The 22570-nt window shown below is 37.5% G+C and overlaps 1 protein-coding gene across 1 annotated transcript in view; it reads right to left on the bottom strand.

Moving 5' to 3' along the window:
• Window positions 1-22570, bottom strand: part of whrnb (whirlin b) — a 57145-nt gene that overhangs the window by 30409 nt on the left and 4166 nt on the right. Inside the window, exons 2-3 of the mRNA XM_082169298.1 lie at window positions 6580-6798; window positions 3596-3721 (exon numbers count right to left, since the gene is read on the bottom strand). Of these exons, the coding sequence (XP_082025424.1) occupies window positions 3596-3721; window positions 6580-6798 (345 nt within the window). The remainder of the gene's footprint in view (window positions 1-3595; window positions 3722-6579; window positions 6799-22570) is intronic.

The following is a 22570-nucleotide window of genomic DNA, read 5'->3' as shown; positions in this document are numbered from 1 at the left end:
TAAGACACAACAAAACCTTTACCTCTGATTCTCACAGCTCTTTAAACTTTAATCAAGCACTTCATTCATGGTAAGTGTGTCTAGAGTCCTTTCATCTCCTGGCTTATTTAGTTCTGCTTCTAACAGCTATTAGAAAGAGAGTTTTTTTTTGTTATTTCTTATTGAAGAGGAGACTGGGGTTTAGAGAGGTTCATTGTGGAGTGGAACCTCTGGTCCACTGATGAGAGGTACAAATGAAGAAGCACACTTTCACTAAAACCCAAACAATTATAGAGAAAGCAAAATGAAAAGCCTCTCCAAAAAATAAGCAGTCAATCTTTCATCTCCTGATCTCCACCACCACTTTCCATTAGAGCAGTACATCAACAGTTGCGCACCACACAGAACACTGTTGAGCCCAGTGGGAGATTTATGTGTTCTTGCAAAAAAATGGTTCAAATCCACCACAAGGAAAGACTCATAATTATTGGGGCCGATAATTGCATTATGCAATTAAATGAAAAAATTAGGACCGTCTCCCAGCTACTTCTGGGAAAGCTGCTGTACGGAGGTAGACATTTAGGTGACATTCATAGCATGTGCTATAAGTGCAAGTGTTTTTGTATGTCTTGGTTGTGCAAGAGCCCTTTTTTATAAGATGATCAAAATATCAGCAGACAAAAATGGTTTTCACCTTTCGTAATTTAATAGTCATATAATAGCAATTATATATTTAATAGTCATAATATAATAGTTCCCACGTGTGCTCAGGATGCAGATCTGAATAAACTCACAAAAAAATTACATATATATATATATATATATATATATATATATACACACATATATAACATATATATCATATAAAAAAATATAATTGACCCTTTAGCACTCCTTTCCATCTTCCAGATACCCCATTTTGAAAACCCCTGCTCTAGAGCAGAAGGAAAATGAAATGGAAAATGTCATGACAGCCCTGATCGGGCAATGGCACCACAATAACAGTCCCAAACCACTAGGCGGGGTCTAAAATAATAACATATCAGCATATATGTAATTGTTGAATGGACGTTATTGGAGAAAGATGCTCTTTGCAGCCAGATGGTGTAATTGCAGCATCTTCCGCCAGTGAGTTAACAGGTAATCAATATGTAATCAATGGTCCAGATCACTAGTAGTTCCTGCAGAGTGACTAGGCAACACTTGAGTATCTAGTGATGCATTTTATAACTATATTTTACGAGTAAAAAGGATGACTGATTATGTCTCAGACACACAATAATGTTGTGATCAGTAATTAATTGATAATAGATAGTTATTAATTAGGCCAATTCAGTAATTATTGATTACCTAACATTGAACTATCTCAGTCCTAAATTTGATATTACTTACTGATTAGTAAAGTTTTTTTCCATATTAGTTATTCATAGTAGCTGAAGTGTTAGTGTAATACTACACATTTTTCCTGCATTAGTTCCTGCATACTATTAATGACAAACCATTATTCTAAAATGTTACCAACAGCCATGCTAACCTACACAACATTGACACTGTTGGTTTATATATGTTCTAGTTTTACCTAGGCTAACCATCTGTCATCCCTGTCTAAAATCTTCACATTTACATCTTCAGACTAGTGATCCTCGTCATTTCTGTCCAGATACACTATATCACCATTCTGATGCTGAATAAATTCAACAAGACAGTCTTAGGGCCCAATCTTGCACCCAGCGCAATTGACTTTGTACACCGCCGCATATATCATTCCTATTTTGCACCCGCGCACAGCAGACTTTTCCCTCCACAGACGCACGTCGGTAAACTAGGAAATGCATTTGCGCTCCCGGGGGCGGTTCAGCGCAAAGAGGAGGTGTGTTCCGGCGCAAACGTTCCCTGGTGCTATTTTGCAGGTTTAGAAAACAATTCCGTGTTGCGCATGTTATTCATATTCTATTTTAAGGGCGCATGCTTGGCCATAATCAATGTAGCGTGTGCACAACGCGCATGCACTTGCTTATCTCATCTACATACAGATGCAGCAGTTCTCATTTTTAGAAAACCATACATTATTACAAGGAAAAATATTAACACAAGAGGGAAATCATTGTTGTGTCCATGAATATGTGAAAAAATAGGCATAAATCTAGCTTACACATTTCATTTACCCACATTTTTATACGCCTGTTTAACCGAAGCTAATTTGGTTGGGTTTCTCCCATCCCCAACGTCACTTCTCTGTGTTTTACGGGAACGTCGGTCTCCTCGGCTGTGAACCGCTCCTGGCGTGCGCCTGGCAAATCCGCCGTTATAATATCAATCCACCATGGAACAAGCGCGCCTGCTCTTAAAGGGAATGTGAGATGTCGCTCTGATTGGTTTATTTCACGTTACGCCCAAACCACACCTATGAATAATGAAGCTACTTCAGACCAACCCATTTTAGATTTGCGTCCGGCGCAAGAGTCATTTATCCCGCCGGTATAATAGCAACAGCGCCCAAGACCCGCCCACAAAGTTACTTGCGTTTTGCGCTTGACACTTGCGTTTCAGATCGTTAAAATAGGGCCCTTAATGTTATGTTGTCTCACTATCCTGCCAAATTATAAGAAATGTCTAACTCATTATCACCAGCAAAAGTAAACACCAACCCTGACATGAGACGATTACAAATAAACCCTTTTGTTAATATTTTTGCCATGAAACAAAGCAGCGAGAATACAAATGAACGGTTGTGGACATGCAGAATCACAGAGCTGCATTACCAAAAAGGTGACGTAAAATATTTATCTGTCTCTGAGGCAGAGGCAGTTGCTGAAGCCCAATCACTGAATAACTCAAGCACATAAGGATACAAAGAGAGACAAAAATTTAAGCAAGAAGTCTGGACTTAAAAAAAAAACACAAATCATTGATTATTATGAGCAAAACAATTAATCTCAACAGATTAAAGCAAAACTGATGCTATGATGAAGACTCAGGTTTTTTCTTATTTTCCAAAAAGCCTGGCCGGCCCATTCTCCAGCTGACTGGATAAAGAAGAAGCATCTTTCATCTTTCTGTCCATGTACTGGTGCCAAAATGTTAAGAGCCCGCTCAATCTTTTATGAGGCCAGCTTTGGATTTAGTGCCGCTTTGTTTCCACATTTTCCAGTTTGGCACGGGCCGCCTCAACCAATATACTCACACCACAAATTGAATTAGATACACTAAATGCGGACATGCCGAACCCCAGCAACACTTTTGACTGGTAGCAGCTTTTCAAAAAACTAAAAATCAGATGTCAACATGTCTGAAACAATGTGTTCGTTTTAAGCAAGCAGGTGAAGAATATTTCCAGTCAAAACACAATGACTTGCAGTTTCAAACATTAACTTTCCTGTCAGATGTCAGGTGGCATGTACATTTTGCACTCAGTAAATGAGTTGTTTTCCACTTTATTCCCTCGCAACCTTAGTAACAAATCACTGCACACTGCTCCCACCCAAAAGAGAAGCTATGCTGTAATTTAGACTGAAAAAAAGGACTCAGCTCACGTCCGAGTCAAGGGATTGCGATAAAGTCAAAGTGGGCTCTCAAGATTTGCAAAGTTCTCAAATTGTGACTCGGGATATTTTACCTTTAGTCCACTGTACTCTGCAGCAGACCCTCGGTCCACTCCAGTGATATAGATGCCCAGAGAATACTCAGCACCCCCACGGATCATCAGACCCAAAGATCGCCCGTCATCCAGTGAGATGTTCACCTGGGGAGCACACACACACACACACACACACACACACACATATTATTTTGTTCATTTCACTTGTTTATGCATACACTAACAAGTCCTCACAATTGCAAAGCTCCTAAAGCAATCTAACCACACATGTCCAATTCATTCTCCTCAGGAGCTGCAGCACTATGGCTCCCACGGGATATTGCGAAATTTACAGCGGAGAAAGGGTTGAGAGTGTCAAAAAGTTCAACTTTATACAAATGAGGAGAAAAACAGCAGTGATGTCTGTCATAAACATTTCAAAACTTACAGATAATGCTAGAGTTTCTGTTGGATTCAATGCTTAAATCACAGCTACAAATTGTTATTTATAAATAAACAGATTTATTTCAGATTCTAAACTCCGATTTGCACACTTTCATTGTGGCTATACTGTGGCTGCATTAACAAAAGTGTATTATATTTATTCTGTATGTATGTATATTTTTTCCCCATCTGTAATCTACTGTAATTGGACACAAATATGGGTGTTTCTTTAACTTTGGGCACTTTTGTTCACTAACAATATCCAACAGTGAATATAGATGCATCACTGAAAATTGTTATTTATTTATTTACTTGCTTATTTATTCTGAAGGTAATGAAAATAGCCACAGTTTCCCAATCCCAAATGAGGCATTGTGCTTAAAAGTATTATTTGGTCAAAATGACAGTGATGAACATTTTATTTTCATTATTTATGAAATAAAACAGCCAACTCATTTTATAGTTGGCACCTTAATAAATAGATACAATTAAATAATATTTTCACACATTTTACATAATTTGACAAAGTTATAGAAGCTTAATGTGACCTTCATAAAACAAAAAGAAAAGTTAAAATCTGGAACATGAAGTGCCTAAAAATTAAAATACAGTGACTTATTGCACATGTATTGAAAGAAATGAAAGACCACACTGAAATTAGCCACAGCATTACCCCCAAGCAGCAGGTATCTAGTGCTTTAAACAGACGCATAGGACACAGTGGATTATTAAGGTAGTGGGTGGGATATTTACCCTCCAGTTGAGAATGTGATTGCACTTCATTTTGCTCATTATGGATGCCCCATTACTAAAGGTAAATGCTGAGGCAATGAAGAGGACTATAAACTGACTCACCCACCCATCAGAATTCTAGTGATGTTCGAGCTGAATGAAATACCAATAAGATTCAAGTCTGGGATTCAGCACAACCAACCACTGCGGCATCCAAACCCCAATGAACAATTATCAACAAATCAAATAAAGCTTTGTTTATTACCTCTCTGTGAACTTGACTGCAGGTTTGATCTTCGTGGTGATTATGTTTTATTAGTTCTCATTTGTCTTGCATCGTTTAGCACTAAAACAATCAACAGATTCCCAAAATCCAGATATAATTGTCCTCAGCTTTATTCAGACTAACTATGAGGGTAGATTCTTTGTGAATCTGTAGCAAAATGAAAGGTTTCAGATGAAGCAGCCAGTTTCTGACCTTTTCTGCCATTATATATGTGTCTGATGTAGCCTAATGGACTGCTTACTGGAAGGTTCTAGTTTGAATTCATAGTGTCTCTCATGACATTAAAGGTCAGCTCTGCAGACAATGCTACATATATTATGAAACATACAGTACATATATTATAAACAGGAATAGATTAGTAAACAAACATCCTTATTTATACCTCATGCATTACACGTAGTGTGATAAATGGGTAATGGATTTGGCTAGTTCATCTGAACCCAGATGATAATTCAGATGGGTCATATCAATCACACTGACATAAAGATCATTTCAGGTGAGTCTGGCCTAAAATATTCCCGAAATACTCTTATCAGCAGCCCCAAAGCCAAGTCACAACAGCACCGACTCCCGCTAAAGAATCACTGCAGCTAACATGCTCCACTGCCTCCATCCAAAACATATAGATCACTGTCAGTGCTTGTAATTAGGGCTCGAATCTCAAATCATCCATAATTAAATCTCAAGAAACAAACAGTTTTTGTTGTTGAATTAACCATTGTCTGGAGTTTAGACAGTTATTATGAGTGAAAATCTCTGTAGAAGTTAATGGCTTTATAGGTTTGCAGATGGTTTTATAGGCTGTTAAGGTACAAAATTAACTTTGCCACATCTGCCAGCTATTTTTATCTTGTTTCTTTACAGAGACAGTACAAAAATCTGGCAGATTGTGATTTTTCTATGCATACTTTTATTAGAATATAGTATTTCACATATATAATGCCACATGGTCAAAAAAACATTTAGGATTATGGGGGGGAAAAAACTATTAGATATGCAATAAAAACCTCTGATACATTTTTCACTAGGATAAAAGTTGTTAGTCACTTGAGTCATGACAGACTTTGTGTTTCGTACTGTAACTTGCATCTGGTGGCAACGATTTTGGACCTTGTCGACAGTGTTGTGATGGGTGACTGCTGTCCTTTGGGTGTTTTTAGCTGAAGAGGCAGAATTTGGGATGAAGGTGTGAGAGGGCTTAGTGAGCAAAGTTGATGAATGTGTATGTGTGTGTGTGTGTGTGTGTGTGTGTGTGTGTGTGTGTGTGTGTGTGTGTGTGTGTGTGTGTGTGTGTGTGTGTGTGTGTGTGTGTGTGTGTGTGTTAATGCACCTATAGAGAAAAAACCTGCAGAGCTGGTTTGCAGTTAGCAGAGAGGAATCACTGAAGCATTACACTCATTTCTACACTTGTTAGAGCTGTCATTTCTAATATGAATAAACTGAGTAGAATAAAACGTAGAGGGAAAAGCCGCAGATGTTTAACACTTACAACTTCGCTCTTGAATTTTTAATTGCCTTAAGTTCCAATTAATCTGTCATCATGAACTCTCTTTAAACTCACCTTCTTCTCAGCATCCTCGTGGCGTATGTGTGAGTGTCCAAGTTGCTGGATGTCCGAGTGTCTTCCTCCTGAGCCACGCTGGTCCACCAGGTCTGGGGGCGGGGACACACTGCGGCCCTGAGGGTCCACCCATGTGTACACGTGATTGGTAACATAACCACCCGGGATCCGTCCCATAGAACAGACTGACATGGAGAGCTTCTTAGAACCTTTCAACACCTGTGAACAGAAAACCGATAGATGAGGACAATAAAGGAAGCGACAAAAAGGGGACTGAAGAGGATATGAATAAATAAATGGTTAGTCCTGCCTCCAAATTAGTCATTAATAGAAATCAATTTGTCATTTAACAATCACGTAAAGCTCATCTTTAAAAACTATAATAATGTAATAACATTGTATAGGCTATCCATTTTACATAGCCTACATTATAATTATAATGATAGATTTTTTTGGCATTTTATATTTTATTTATTTAGATAAAATAGTATAGAATTTTAACAGAATTTTAGCCATAATTGTCTGCATTTTCAGTAACTGTCACATGTAGATGAACATGCACAAATCAGAATGAATTCCAAAAGTCTTTTTAATAACACAAAACAATAGAGAACACCAAGGGTTAATAAATGCAATAATCAACGTAACAGTGAACAGGTGTGGAACTCAAATCAGCAACCAAGGTAACTACAGTAATAATGACAGGGAACACTGACAATCAGGAATAGAATGAAAACGAAACCAAAACAGTACAAAATAGATTATGTAAGATCTTAATTGATAATTTGAAATATAATAAAATAAAAATATAAATACACAAATAAATATAATAAAAATAAAATATAAAAGTCATTCATAGATTGGGTTCATTGAATATTGTAAACACTTTACCAATATTCAGTCATAGTGGCCGATCAATGAAAATGAAATGACCCATTGATAAACGCTTACATTACGAGCCGAAATTACACACTGCAGCTTTAAAACAAAAGCTGGGTTATATCTCAGCTGTAATATTCTTCTCCTAAAGACTCCATAGTGATTTGACCTGCAGGAGAGTTAATTCTCCATTCATGGCATGTACGAGCCAAACAAGTCCAAAAAAAGATCTCACTGACTCTAGTGCAGGTCTCTTGTGGGTTGGCTCCAGCCATGTAAATCAGTCCCACCACCTCCCTGAACTGCTCTCATCTCTGAAAATGTCCACAGACATCCATCTCTGACATTTAATATGCTTTATAGGGACAGAGCTGGATGTCTCATTGGGGTGGGGAGTTAAAAAAAAAATCTGAGCGACTGCAGATATAGATATCACTTTGTTTTTGTGCTTTCTCAAAGCAGAAAGAGAAGAAAAAGGAGAATAAAGAGAAAGACAGGTATTGAGAGGCAGGCTTGCTGGAGTCAGTGCTACAGACAGAACATGAACAATAGCAACTGATTCTCTTTGGAGTTTGTTCCTCAAGCTCGGTGACACTGACATCAAATGATCCAGACAAAGAAGAAGTATAACATCTGTATAAAAATGACAAAGATTACAAGTAAGGACATTTATAACAAATACAGACATCTGCAGAACATTTCGATCTACAGAAGGCTTCTCAAAATCTAGATAAAAAGCATTCATTGGCATAAATGTATGAGCAGACAGAGCCATGCTGGTGAATGAAATCCCTCTGGCTCGCTCACAGAGAAGCACCTGGATCTACATAGATTAACATAAATGTTTAATTGGAGCGGAACAACACATTCAGTGTTGCTTTTTCTAACCGCTGCTGCATGAATTATGAACAATGGCATGTGTGCCCTGGTTTAAAACCGCTCACACAAACACTTTTGAGCAAAACACGTATTTTTAGCAGGGGGCTAAAAATACAAGCACCAAACCTGTAAATCCGTGTGGAGCGTTTCATCTGCAGCCTCTGAATGGAGCACTTGACCAAATGTGGTCAGCTACATAACAACACCTCAGTGTGCTAAAACAACAACACGGACAGCTACCAGAGCTACCGAGCAGATCTCTTACATAACAGGCAGAATGTGGGGAGTTTAGAGCCATTGAGAGGAAGAATAAGAGAGAGACTCAGTGCTGTGTGGATGTACAGTACCGCGGATGAGTCACATTATTCTATCTTGAGAAAGAGTAAGAGGGTTCAAAATGTATTTTCTAAAATAACAGGTTTTTCAGATGTCCCACAGATTTATCATTTCATCAAACTTCAAACTAGTTAACCATACCAGAAACATTATACAGGGAGGATACTTTAAATGAGAGAAATGGTAGCACTAAAAATGGCAGCTGTAGTCCCGACTTAGAGCTTAAAAGAGCAAAACACAGCTCAATATAGCGACTATGGGAATGGAATTCCCGCCTCACAGCTAAAAGTGCCAATCACCTGTTTGTTTACTCTAGATAGAACATGCATGAACATTAGATGAATCAACCTGATTTTTTTATTTGAGCTAAAGCAGCACACTATACAATACCAAGTTGTGTCTGATTTTATTCCTGATTTAAAACATGTTATTGGAATATGATCTTAACAAACAATTGTGAAAATGTTTGTATTACCCATTCAAGTAGATTAGAGCTGTATTTGCATGACTGCATATAATTATCAAGATGACTGCATAATGAATATTTTTGAACTTTCTGTTCATAAAAGAATCCTTAAAAAAAACAAAAACTCAATTTTACCCCTAAGCGAGTGTATATTGGGGCCTACAGCCTCCCAGAGCCAATATACCAGTCTGAGCAAACTTCAGCAAGAGAGTAACAAACACAGGTGAGAAACAGAGAGATGTAGGCAGATAGGAGAGGGAGAGGGAGAGTGAGAACGAAAATGTCTGACGGGGCTTTAGTGAATAAACCAAAAGCCAGTGTCTCTTTATCACAAAGGTAGAGGACACATCTGACATTTCTGTGCTGAGCCTCAGCAGACGCAGCCTTCTTCTGATAAGAATGTATAACAATCCTATTCCACGCTCCTTTCCAGCCACTCGAACAGACACCAACTGAGACCTGTGGTGACCTGGATATAATGAGTGGTGACACAGCCGGCGATGATTAGACAATGACCTCACCGCTTTTAACATAGACAGGTCTGCTTACTCATTCTAAGCAATGCAAATCTGCTTCCACGGTCGCAAACATTAAAAACTGACAGTAAAAGAAAAGGTCTGGCAAGTTTAGCATAGCCATGTTTGCCCCTCCTGGTAGATGCTGTATATAGGGTTGCCAACTTCAGAAAAGAAAAATACGGGACAATTGTGGTTTTTTACAGGAAAATAAGGGACACTCAAAAATGTTGTACTGTATCACACAGTATATGTCATTTCAGGTTTGTATGTGTTTAAAAGGTTCTCAGACATAAACATATTTGTTTTGCTTAATCTATTTATGTACAATTTAATTCTAAAACGGATTTTAAGGTCATAAAAAAAAAAAAATCACATTACACACAAACCATAGTTCAAAACAATAGCATTTAAGCTTTTGTAACATTATACACTATAACTGAAAGAAATTAAAGAAAGTAATAGCCTACTTTTATTCAGCAAGGACGCATTAAATGAATCAAAAGTGACAGTAAAGACATTTATAATGTTACAAAAGCTTTTTTATTTCAGATAAATCTCCTTTGAACTTTCTATTCATCAAAGAATCCTGACATTTTTTTTAAACATTAATAATTATCAGAAATGTTTCTTGAGCAGCAAATCACATCAACATATTATTCCCACAGGTAGATTTCATGTTTTCTTGTGTGGCTGGATGGATGTTGGACTCATGAACAATAATCACGTTGTTAGAATTCACCAAAACTGATTTGCTGAAATCAAAACGCGGACATGTAAGGGCAAGTTATTTATTTTTCATTGGCTCAAGTTATAAAATATAGATGTGAACCATTACCCTAAAATTTTTTAATTGGATGAATGAAAATATTTTTTCAGTGGCAGTGAAAGGGATTTGCCGTTGGCGTGAGTCCGGACCGAACCGGAAGCCACCAGACAGCAGAGGATTCTGTTCGCAAATCAAACAATGATTTATCCCAAAAGAATGATTCATTCTCAATTTAGAGTTTGTTATTCGTATGGTCTGATGCGCGTGAGTGTGGGCTGTGATTGGATGATGACCGGTGTCGTGATCGTTCTCAAGTGTCGTGTTGCTGTTGTATCAGCCAGTGGTTAGATCAGCGTAGCAGTCAATAAACGGGACAAGGGAGGTCACATACGGGACAAATAAATTAGGCCCAATATACGGGACGTCCCGGCTAATACGGGACAGTTGGCAACCCTAGCTGTATATACATCATGGAAGCAAAAGGTATTTTTCTCTATGGACGTTTATTCACAATTTGGTGTACTGTGATGAAACACCATTTATTGCAAGCAATGGCCTGGTTTCACAGACAGGGCTTAGTTTAAGCCAGGATTAGACCTTAGTTCAATTAAGACACTTAAGTAGCTTTTATAAACGTGCTTTAGAAAAAAAAAAAAATGTCAGTGACATATTTTAGGATATGTCAGTGCAAGTTGCTTTCAGTTAAATAAGCTCAGACATGCTGTTTTTTTAGTCTGTAAATAGGCTTAAGCCTTGTTTGTGAAACCCGGGGTAAATGTAATACATATACACATGAATTGCATTTATATTTTTCTCAGTCTGCCACTTTTCATTCACATTTCAGGATAGTCACTAGTAAAAGGTTTGGGACTGTGCAAGGTCTTGGGCATATGTTATCACTGAAGTCGGAAACATAACTTTGGAAAAAGCCTTAAAAAGCCTTAAAAAAGCCTTAAAAAAAGAATATGTACATTCTGAACAATAAATCCAAATATCTACATACGAATTCAAAATCATAAATTTTTATAACTTATTTGGCTACATGGTATTAAAACTAAATATTTGTGTAACATAAAGCAAACCGTGAAAGTCAAGTCAAGTCACCTTTATTTATATAGCGCTTTTACATTATAGATTGTTTCAAAGCAGCTTTACAGTGATAACAGGAAATTAATGCACCAAAGATTGTTTTAGCTGTACAGCAGATCTAGAAGAAAGTCATTGTCCAGTTTAAAGGGACTGTGTGTAGGAATTTCTCCCATCTAGTGGTGAAATTGTATTTTGCATTCAAACGAATAATGCTCTCCAGCGCCTCACTTTTTCAAATGCGCGTTGCATCTACGGTTGCCGTTATGTACCAAAAAGCTATGACAGGATGTCTTATAATAGCACTTCGAGTTTTTCATCGGGTGAACAGGTTTGTTATTTAAAACAAACTGAAAATTGAAACAACGAAAAAAAGAATGTTACAGTTATCAATTACTGACTGTGAAAAACATTAACTATGGTAATTAGTAGTAATGCCGCCTTTACTCGTTATATTTTTTGAAGTACGTGCATTGTTAGATATCATCATCATCAGAGCCTTCTCTAACGTTCCTTTACTCAATAGCTGCTATTCATCAAAGAGCCTGTTTAACTTTTAACTATAAATGTTCGACTGTCTATATAATAAAGTACACAACCAAGCAATGAAACAAAAGCTTGTAATTAAGACCGTAACATTGACTTACCTGTCGAGAAGAAAGCAGGCAACTTCTTCAGGGTCTCTTTTGAAAGCTTTCTCCTGCATTAGCTATCCCGACATTAACCCTTGTTTTTGTAATCTCCGGTCACGTTTCCTTTTACGGTCTGTTTTGGACTTTTTCGACGACAAGGACTCCTTATCCTGTGACTCAGCATATGTATGAATGAACGGTGTATAAATAATCGTGCAGTGTGCATCCTTTTAAACTTGCCGCGGCAGTGACAAGCGCCTCTCACTGCTCTGCGCCTCCGCTTCTGCTGGCTTCAGTCACGTGACGCTGGTTCTGAACGAAAACGCGTTGTGGAAACACCTTAGCCTTGTACTTTTTGTCCCTCTCTGCTATTATAGTTTTTCAAGATGGCGGAACTACATGGAAGCCTCCGTGGACCTACCCGTCCTATGTATATAAAGATAATAAATTCTTCGTTTACGAGGATTAGTCTGATCATTGGCATAGGTATTTGTACACCATTGAGGGCATATTTATGAATAAAAATATTGATTTTAGATAATAAAATACCTAAAAAGCTACACATAGTCCCTTTAAGTAAGTTCAGCATTGATTAATTTCCGTTGTAAAAATCATTGGTTATTAATTTAGGGGCGTTTACACGACACTGGTTTCATCTGAAAACAGAAAACTTTTTGTTCTTTCTGGCCAGTCATTTACACAACAAAGGCGTTTTGGTTGCCTGAGAAACACAAACTTTGAAATAAGTTTTTGAAAACGGGTTTTGAAACGATTAGCCTACAATTATCATCTCCATGCAAACTTCAAAAACGTGAACCTGTGAAAACGGTTACGCATGCACATGGGAAAAGACGAGTGATTACCTTAACAGTTGTCATTTATCAGTTTATACATCACACCTTTAAATAATTTAAATATACAACATGTCAATTTAAAATAAGTTGCAAAATATGATTCATTATATAATATAATAAAATGTAATTAATTAATTATAATTAATTATAATTCACTACTGACTAGCTTTCTGTTCAGTGATCTCTGTATAGAGATTATATTTATTATAGTGATTATGATATCATCTACATCACATATCAGTGTTTAATGTTTAGGGTTAATGTTTAAATAACCTTCCAACTTCCCACCTAGGCAACTCTACATTCTAGAATTCATTTTTCCACTTGTAAATATGATTTCGCTCAGCTATTCATGTGCTCAGAACTCGTATTACAATATTTCCGACCTTACGTGAAGGGCACTATGGTCACAAGCAATTTATGGTTCAGAAGACTGGCTCAAAAATTTCCAGTCAAAGATGGCAGTTTTCATGTTGTTATGTGTGGTGAGCAGGATAAAGCAGGCAGAGGCGAAGACCTAAACGCAGGGGGTTTTTTTGTCAAAAAACGCATCAAAGTAAACAAATAACAATGAACGCAAGGACCAAAGGAACATAACCATGAGAAGAATGGCAACCGTTACATTCAACAACTGACAAAGCAACGGGAGAAACACAAGGGCTATATACTGTATACACAGGGCTAAACAAGCTTAACAAGATAATGAGTTAACAAGACACGCCTGGGGAAGACAATCAAGTTTTTTTTTGTTTTTTTTTTACAAAATCCCTGAAGGTTGAAAAAAATCATGATAATATGAAGCTACTGCAGGGGTATTCAATTAAAGTTTCAAGAGGTCCGGTCTATTTCCTTCGCAGCGGAGGATCGTGAGAGAAAAGATACTGTATGGGGGTTCAGGGTTTTCCTTTTGAAGTCTCGACCATTTTTATATTTTTCTTAAAATAAGCATCTACTAAAAACAGAAAACAAAAATTTACATAATAATCAAAACGCTCTCATCATGAAAACAAAGTTAACTAATCATTTCAGTAAAATTTTTGTTATCTTTCCTTGCCATCTACAAATAATTTCCCCCATAATAACATTGTTTATTATGAAATGCTCTTCACATGCTGATTAATAATGCTTGATGTAGATGAAAACATTTCTTGCCAAAAAAACTTGTTTATTTGTACAGTCTGAGTCATATGTGTATAACATAAAAATAAACAATTGTATTTTTTTCTGCAATGTTTTAGCAAAAATATCAATCTATTTTGCTGCTCACTGTGTTTCTGCTACTGTTCATCTGCAGCTCTTGTAGCGCTTTAGCGGGAAAGAGAAGCAATGCGCACAGAGCAGAAAGTGCTTGAACGAAGCGCGTTTGGCGCTTAGATACTGTATATTAGAAGATATATGTGACCCTGGACTACAAAACCAGTCACATGGGTTTGGAAATTGAGATTTATACATAATCTGAAAGCTGAATAAATAAGATTTCCTTTGATGTATGGTTTGTTAGGATAGGACAATATTTGGCCGAGATACAACTATTGAAAATCTGGAATCTGAGAGTGCAAAAAAATCGACATATTGAGAAAATTGCCTTTAAAGTTGTCCATTTATGTTCGCGATTATGCTGCATTCACTCACAAAAACACTGTACACTTGTGGTGTACAACTCTGTTGTTCTGACACGCTGCTCACTTTAATCTGTAGAAACCATAAAATGGTGTTACCGTTGCCATTATGCCTCGTGGTCCGGTTGGAACCAAGCCAGGGTATAAACAGCACTGTAATTCAGTTTTACAGGGGATTAATAATTAAGCACAATATTTTCTATCGCAGTTTCAGTGTCCTAAACCACAGGGATCCGTGGACAGTTTCAGAACAGTCCGTGAAAGCTTTGCAATATGTGCACTACCCCCTGAAGACATCAGACCTAGAAACACCATTAAACAGTAAAAAACTAGGTCTGAAGCACAACATTGAAAAATGTCAAGAAAAGACAACCTTCACTCTTTAACATGAGGAACTTTTTGAACATACTTTTCAGCCATCCTTCTGTCAGATTAGTTTATCACTAAAACGCTCTGATGGAACTAAATGTCTTATATAAAGATATTTAGGGACATTGAAGCACTAAACCTGCCATTAAAAGAGCAATTCTTTCCTCTCAGTTTAATTTCTGTTCTCATTTGCCAAGCACTCACTACTTCATATGTCATTCATTCTCTGTAAATCTGGTTGGTGAGCTATTATTGTGTTGAAGGAAAGGCAGAGAACTTTTCAAATTTCAAGACCCAGAATGTAAAAGGTCAAGAGAAGACCGTATGCCTCCAAGGAGGCACAAAAATATCTCACTTGAAATGTTTGAAGGCAGCAAAGGTTGGTGAGATAAATATAAACATGTTATGTTCACAGGGAAGGCATACCACATACTCTATGTTCATTTTTAGTTGCTGAAAAAACATGGCAAACCTGCCCAGGATCTAAACACAAAAGGATATTCACTATGAAGCCTGAAGAACAAGAGAGATTTATTTATTTCCAACTCTCCTCATACTTTAAAAGAAGAGATTTGAGAATCACAGAGCGTATTTGAGTCACCTAGGTTGCCAATATTTTAATTTGCTTGTTTATTGTTTCATTAACTGTGCAACGCAGTGAGAAGACAAGCAAATAAAAGGTGCACACTCCATTAAAACAATGATAGCAGCTATTACCATCAATATAAATTATGATTATGGATGTGTTCAGTACACCATCACTCAACAGCACTGGAGAAATATGGTATGGCCTCTAAAAAAAGAATAGAAAAAAAACAGTAGATGTCTTTTCCCTAGATGAAAAGCTCATCACTCTCCACTGCTTTCTTCAGGGCTTTCTCCCTTTAGCTGCTAAAATATAAACTTTATACATATGTGTGTGTGTGTGCGTGCGTGTGCGTGTGCGTGTGTGTAATCATAAACCCCTGGTAATAAAATAGTTTTACCATTTACCGCACTTTGTTATTCTATTGTATATTATGTTAGCAAAAAGCATAATTCCCAATTGACAGCCATCAACCAGCCTTCAAACCATATATTCTGACATCATTTTCCAAAACAATTACCACTGAGACAAATGGAAATGCTAATGCATAACTCCCTCTCTCCCTCTCCTTTGTAAGACCTCCTTGGTTAGAAAGAAATTAAAACTGTTCTATATTCATTCAGGTAGATGCCTGATAGCTTTTTCTGCTCTAAAAAGTATTGGGTTAAAAGTTAGATTAAAAGGCCCCTATTATGGACTTTTGAAAATGACCTTTCATGTAGTGTGTAACATAGCTCTAAGTGAATGGAAACATCCTGCAAAGTTTTAAATCTGAAAGTGCACCGTATATAAAGTTATTGTCTTTCAAAAGTAAGAGTCGACTCTTAGTCAATGAAATGAATTGTTTTTCAAACGAGTCATAAGCCGTTTTGTTGTGACGTCAAGACGAAACATTAGCATATTTTATATTGTGTAACTTAGGTCTCCTGCTAACTGGCTAACTCACGTTATTTCTGTCTTACTGAAATACTTCTGCTAATCAGTTGTGGGCCACGATTACCTATAACTGTGTCTATTAATGCAGATTGTCTGTCGTTCTCACTACTTTGAGGAAATATTTGTTTTACCAACGTTTATGTTACATCAGATCATTCAGTCTAGAGCTCGACTAATGTATATTGTATACATGCACTGTTATTGATATAGTTTCCACGTGTTCACCGCAACATATTAGAAAAATACTCTGTAAATAAATGAGTACAAGTAAAATAATCGGTTTGTTGATGGACATGCACTTGTTAATGCTGATGGTGAGGAATTACAGTTGCAACATCTCATATAATGTACCTCAAACTGAGTAGTGTATCACTGAGAAACACTGAGTCCTGCTCGAGTCGTCCTTGCGATGGAGGTTCGGGTTGAATAACAGTTCTTCCAATGTTTCATCATTGGACTCGCGCTCGCATTGATATGGTAAAATCAACGTCATTGTTCATTACTGTGTTTAGTTTACAGTGTAGGAAGCCTCAGGACAAGCAGTGCTGACGTTGTTATGGCAATGGGCGGTTTTGTTTTCGACGCGCTGTACACGGTAGGCCAATCACAACAGACAGAGCTGTCTGGCCAATCAGAGCAGAGTATATTGTGGAATGGCGGGATTTAGAGAGATTGATTCATTTGACGAGTCGTTTGAGAGTCATTGAAAATGTGATGATGTGCAAATGTATATTATATCGTTTTTTTTTTACCTTTGATGTATGTAAACATGTTGTAGGAGACTCCACAACAACATTAGGAAACTTTAAACTAGCATAATAGGGGCCCTAAAAAAAAAAACTAGTTTAGCACATAGAACTGGCTAGGTAATATGGTAAATAAGAGACCAGATAAATTTGCTGTCACCTTCAATATGCATGGAGAATTACCTTTGTCCACCATTTGCAATTGCTCTTGGTCTCTCTTATGGGTTCTTGCCTTAAAATCTGTCTTTTCAATTCAATTTCAATAAAAACAGGGCTACTCTGTATCCTCGCAAGCAAACCGTCGTCTCATAAAGAAATGTGCTTCACTGTTGATTCACTGACATGATTCAGTGCAGCAAATGCAGCATATGCACAGACAGGCACTTAGTACAGATGGAGTATATGTCATTTCCAAGGGCGGCAGTGAGACACGTTCTGATACCTTGAATCAGACGTCTGCATGCTGCGAGATTGATCTAATATCTGTCAAGGCCAGCGGGTCGCAACAATAGTAGACAACTTTACCAACTCATCAGTACGAAACTGCTGTCCTCACTGTGGTAATTGCTGTTTTTGGGGCTTGAATAGAGAGAGATCAAAGTGAAGCAAACAGAAACAGAAAGAAATTTAAACGGGCAGCAAGTGTCACGACAGAGGTCGAATGGTATGGCTGGTTGCAGTGCATTATTTCAAAAAAATTGTTCTGTTAGATAGAGCTTTAGAAAAAAAGCAGAACAGCTCATCAGTGAGGCTACAGATGAGTAATGCCTCTCAGTCTGTTATTATAAAACACCCACAGTTTTAATTATACAACTTGGTAAAGCAATAATTAAATAAACTACATTTACACTACCAGACAAAAGTTTGGACACACCTTTTCATTTTGCATTATAACTAGTTTCCACTACAATTGCACAAATTGTAGTTTGGAAATTATGTAGCGACTTAAATGATTAAACAAAATCAAAATTATATTTTCTATAGTAGATGTCAGCTTAAACTCTCATTCATGCTAAATTAATTAATTAAAGGAATTAAAACAATGTTGTTGTTTTTTAACATTAACTAGATGTACCGCATGGCGGTACAAAATATGACCGCCGCTCAGGCCTGCACTGGCTTTCCACAAAAATAAATGACGTGGAGCAATTTGGCTGTATTGCGTGTTTATGTATATACCTAAAAAAAGTAGTAGTATGTGCATGTCTGTCTGTGTGTGTGTATGTGTGTGTGTGTCTGTGTGTGTGTGTGTGTGTCTGTGCGTGTATGTATGTATGCGTGCGTACATGTGTGTGCGCGTGTGTGTTTGTGTGTGTGTGTCTGTGCATTTGGATTTGTATGTGTGTGTATGGGTGTGTGTCTGTGCGTGTGGATGTCAGTGTGTGTGTGCATGCTTGCGTTTGTTTGTATTCCTGCATGTGTGTGTGTGACAGTATCATCCTAAACCAGCAACCCTTCGCTCAACACCACCATCTACAGGCCGATGAGTGTACAGTCACTAAATGTGCACATAAATTAATTTATTTTATACCCCCCCATGGATGAAATTCTACGAAACTTAGCATACCCCCAGAGGATGTCAAGTTAATCATACACATGAAATATGGTGCAGTTCTGAACATCTCAACTGAAGATAGGGGTGATTAAAGCAGAATAATATTGCATTTTCATTTTTTATGGGAGGGGCGCAAATCACAAATGAGTGATTATGGGCTAGGTTGATGTGGGCCCTTAAGACCAACATACCATAAAAATGTCTTCATCCTCGGTGCCACGGTTCAGGTAGTTATTTAGGAAAAACTGAATTTTTTGGGTTTGGGGGGGGCCCAGCAAGGGGGGGGGAGTGGCCCCCGGGGACCAAACGAAATTTTTCCGTAAAAGTCTAGTGGGGCTACATGCCCACCAAATTTAATGTTCCCCGGTGTTTCGGTGTCCCTGGTATCGTTGACGAAAAATTCAGTAAATGACAAACAAAAAAAAACAAAAAAAACTTTGACAATCCCTATATGACCGCTTTCGCTAGCTACGCTAGCGGCGGTCATAATAAGCACATGCACTAATACTATTGATTGGGATTGGGAAAAGATTATCAGTGAATAAAAGCTTACATTTTAGCCTGCTTGTCACACAAAGCTAGAAACTTTTGGGTGACTATGTCTTCAAGGTTAGTAGTGTTACAGTAAGGTTTTAACAGCAGTTCTACCAATATTCTCTATTGCACAAATAGTTCTTAAGGACATTTGTAACTCCATAAGTTTGTAACAGCAAAGCACAATATGAGCCAAATTCATTGACATGACATAATAATTATTACTCATCATCACTGTCTGTTAAGAAAGGATATTTATTTTAACTGCCAAAGTAAATTATTATTTTAAATACCAAAGACTGGCCAAAACATGTTTAAAATTGTATCGGAAAATAATGAAGCACAATGATTAAAGTAAGAGTGAACGGTGGAATTTGTATTCTAAATGAGTGCAGAGTGAGATGGGGTGAGATGTAGTCATTCTCCAGGGATAACAAGAGGCAGAAGGAGAAACAGGGCATACTCAAGCGTGCAAACAAGAAAGAAAGACAGAGCGATGATCAACTATTTCATTCAAACCCAGCAGGAAGGCTGAAGGTGCATACACAGGCAATCTATGACTACAAACTCCAAACGTTCATGCTCCACAAGAAGGTAATTGTAACGAACAAGTTAAATTCCCATGGTGCAGACTCACTGTGATTTCAACATTGTTCCAATCTTAACCAAAAGTCTTTGACATTCCCATTGCCCCATGAGACGAGCTTGTGGTGGTGAATAATGTAGAATTATCACATTGTCAAGCTTTAATGTTCATACAAGTTCTGGATTTAGAAATAAGTTATTTATTCATACTTACAGTCTACTCTATACAAGTCTCCTTCTTGAAGCCTCTCAGCTAAAACTGAGGGAGGAAGAAGTCTCTAATTGAGTCTACATCTATCGGTCCTCCGGCATCCGTTTGGCCTTTTAAAATCTCCATGACAGTGCAGCAGATGGACTGTGTAAAACTCCATTCCCATCACCATCTGCCCCTCCCCTCTCAATATCTCTCACTCTCCCTCTCTTCCTTCAAGCTATGACAAAAAAAAAAAAAAAACATCTCTCTTGCCTAGATAAATTGAACCATCTTATCTTTCACCGACCCATTCACCAGTTCTGTCTTTGATGATCCTCAGTGGTTGGTAAAGCAAATCAGCTTTTCATTATTCTGACATTTACATAACACACACTCTCTCTCATTGCATTATCTCTGACTTTCCCTCTTATAAAATGCCCAATGTGCAACAGTGCAGTTGAGTATTTGTTCCAGAGCCATCAGATATGGAGTGCACATTGTTTTGGGCTCATGTACTATGTGTTAGAAGTGGGATGGGGGGGGGGGGGGGGGGGGGGGTTGTTAGCTATTCAGTAGACACAGAAAGTCTCAGTGCTTACTGGTAATTCAACTGACAGAGATCGAGAGAAAGAGATAAATATAGGCAATCAAGATAAGGCTTGATATACAGAGGAGTACAAGCAGCTGTGTCGCCATTATTTGCATTGCCGGCACAATTTGTCATTGAGAATAATTGCTTAAGACTGGCAGGTCAATAGGGGTGAGACTCCAACAGAGAGAGCAGACAATGTGACTTTGCCAGCTGTAGGCTACTTCTTTGTCAAATCCCCTGTTATTCAGAAGATCACTTTAAAACAAATGATCAATCTCTAGTTATTCAGATTTGGATGACTTAACAGGATTTGAGTGTATTCTTTGCTAGGCTGTGATCCTTCTACTGAGTCTAAGAGTAATCATACTAAATTGGAGTATAGGCTATGGCAAGTCAATTCAAGCAGTGATTAAATGAAATAAACGAATCCCTGGAGCCGATTTAATCCTTTGATTTATTGTTTCCCACCCATTGACGCATCTCACCACATGCCAAACTCTCTGTCAGAACTAATCAAGGCTCACAGTTGAGGCAGCTATGAGTGTGTTCTCCAGCTTAAACACTGTGTTTAATTAAACGATTTTATGAATTATTCAGCTCCTAATGGGAAGCAAAATGGATCCAATTAATAAATGAGAGCAGGTATCCCAACAGGATTGGCTCTGAACACCCCTATTAGCTTGGCACGAAAACCGGAACTACGGCAATTAGCGTGGAAAGATGACACTGGAAGAACTGCTGGAATTCAGGCACAACATCAACATTTACTATTTAGAAAAGTGTAATCAGTCTTGTTTCCAGAGTTATGGTCATAAAATCACTTTTGGACCAATGGATGAGCACATTTGCAACTAAACAAACTAACTATCGCTTTAAAAATTATAATTATTTTGAAAAGCTAGGGCTGCACGATTAACCAAAATAAAATAAATGTTAAATGGTTCTCCGCAATATCTCAATCTCTGGAGTTAATAGCTTGATGGTTCAACATTTAATAATTAAGACATTAAGACAGCCATAAATAATAGTATTGTATGGAGTATTGTACATTTGCAAATATAAAAAAACACAGACTTTCACGTGAGCACAAGAAACGTTTTGCGTGCTCAGAAAAAATATTATCTATGGTGCTGCTCGCAAAAAAGAACTGTTAATTTAGAATTGAATTAAAAAATTCAGCATTTCTCAGACAACTGTGAGGATGCGTTAAACCCAACAAAGTGGTTTAATAAAGGGAGTATTGATTTTTTATATGGGATAATATAAATATACTGGCCTAAAGAAAGCCAATCACAAACCAATTCCGAGGCAGACTGTGAGTTGAGAAGTTTGATGAAGGGCTGTAGAATACCCAAACAATCAAAAAAATAACACCAGAAAATTACAGTATTTTTCTTTTATTAGCTGAAAGTAACAGCGCAGCGCATTATACACTCACAAGATGGCTTTCAGTCTGTAGCAGAAAAGCAGAGGCTGATGATCACACAAGCGAAAATGGGCAGCTTATCAAGATGCAAATAATGGGGATTTTAATGTATCTTCATGAATATGTATCTTCTTATTTACTTATAAATATAAATATATCTTTTTTTAGCTGACTGACTTTAAAGTGTAATTTGGCCACCATTAAAATGGGTCATACCATGAGCAGTTGAAATACGCTAGAAAACCTTGCTCGTTTAAGAACGTGCATTTATAAAATGCATATGCATAGTTCGGTTGAAACGTTGCCCTCTTTGGCTTGCTGTTAATGCTGTTATACTGAATGTACGATGCAAACTGTCTGCTTAAACAACAACAGTGAAATAAGAATGGTTCTCTTTCGATCAGTAATGGGCCATTCACACAGAATGTGTTTTG

This window comes from Leuciscus leuciscus, assembly GCF_965113295.1.
Source record: "Leuciscus leuciscus genome assembly, chromosome: 5".
In the NCBI taxonomy this organism is placed as follows: domain Eukaryota; kingdom Metazoa; phylum Chordata; class Actinopteri; order Cypriniformes; family Leuciscidae; genus Leuciscus; species Leuciscus leuciscus.
The sequence above is the reverse complement of the archived record's forward strand: the minus strand, read 5'-3'. Positions and strand labels throughout refer to the sequence as shown.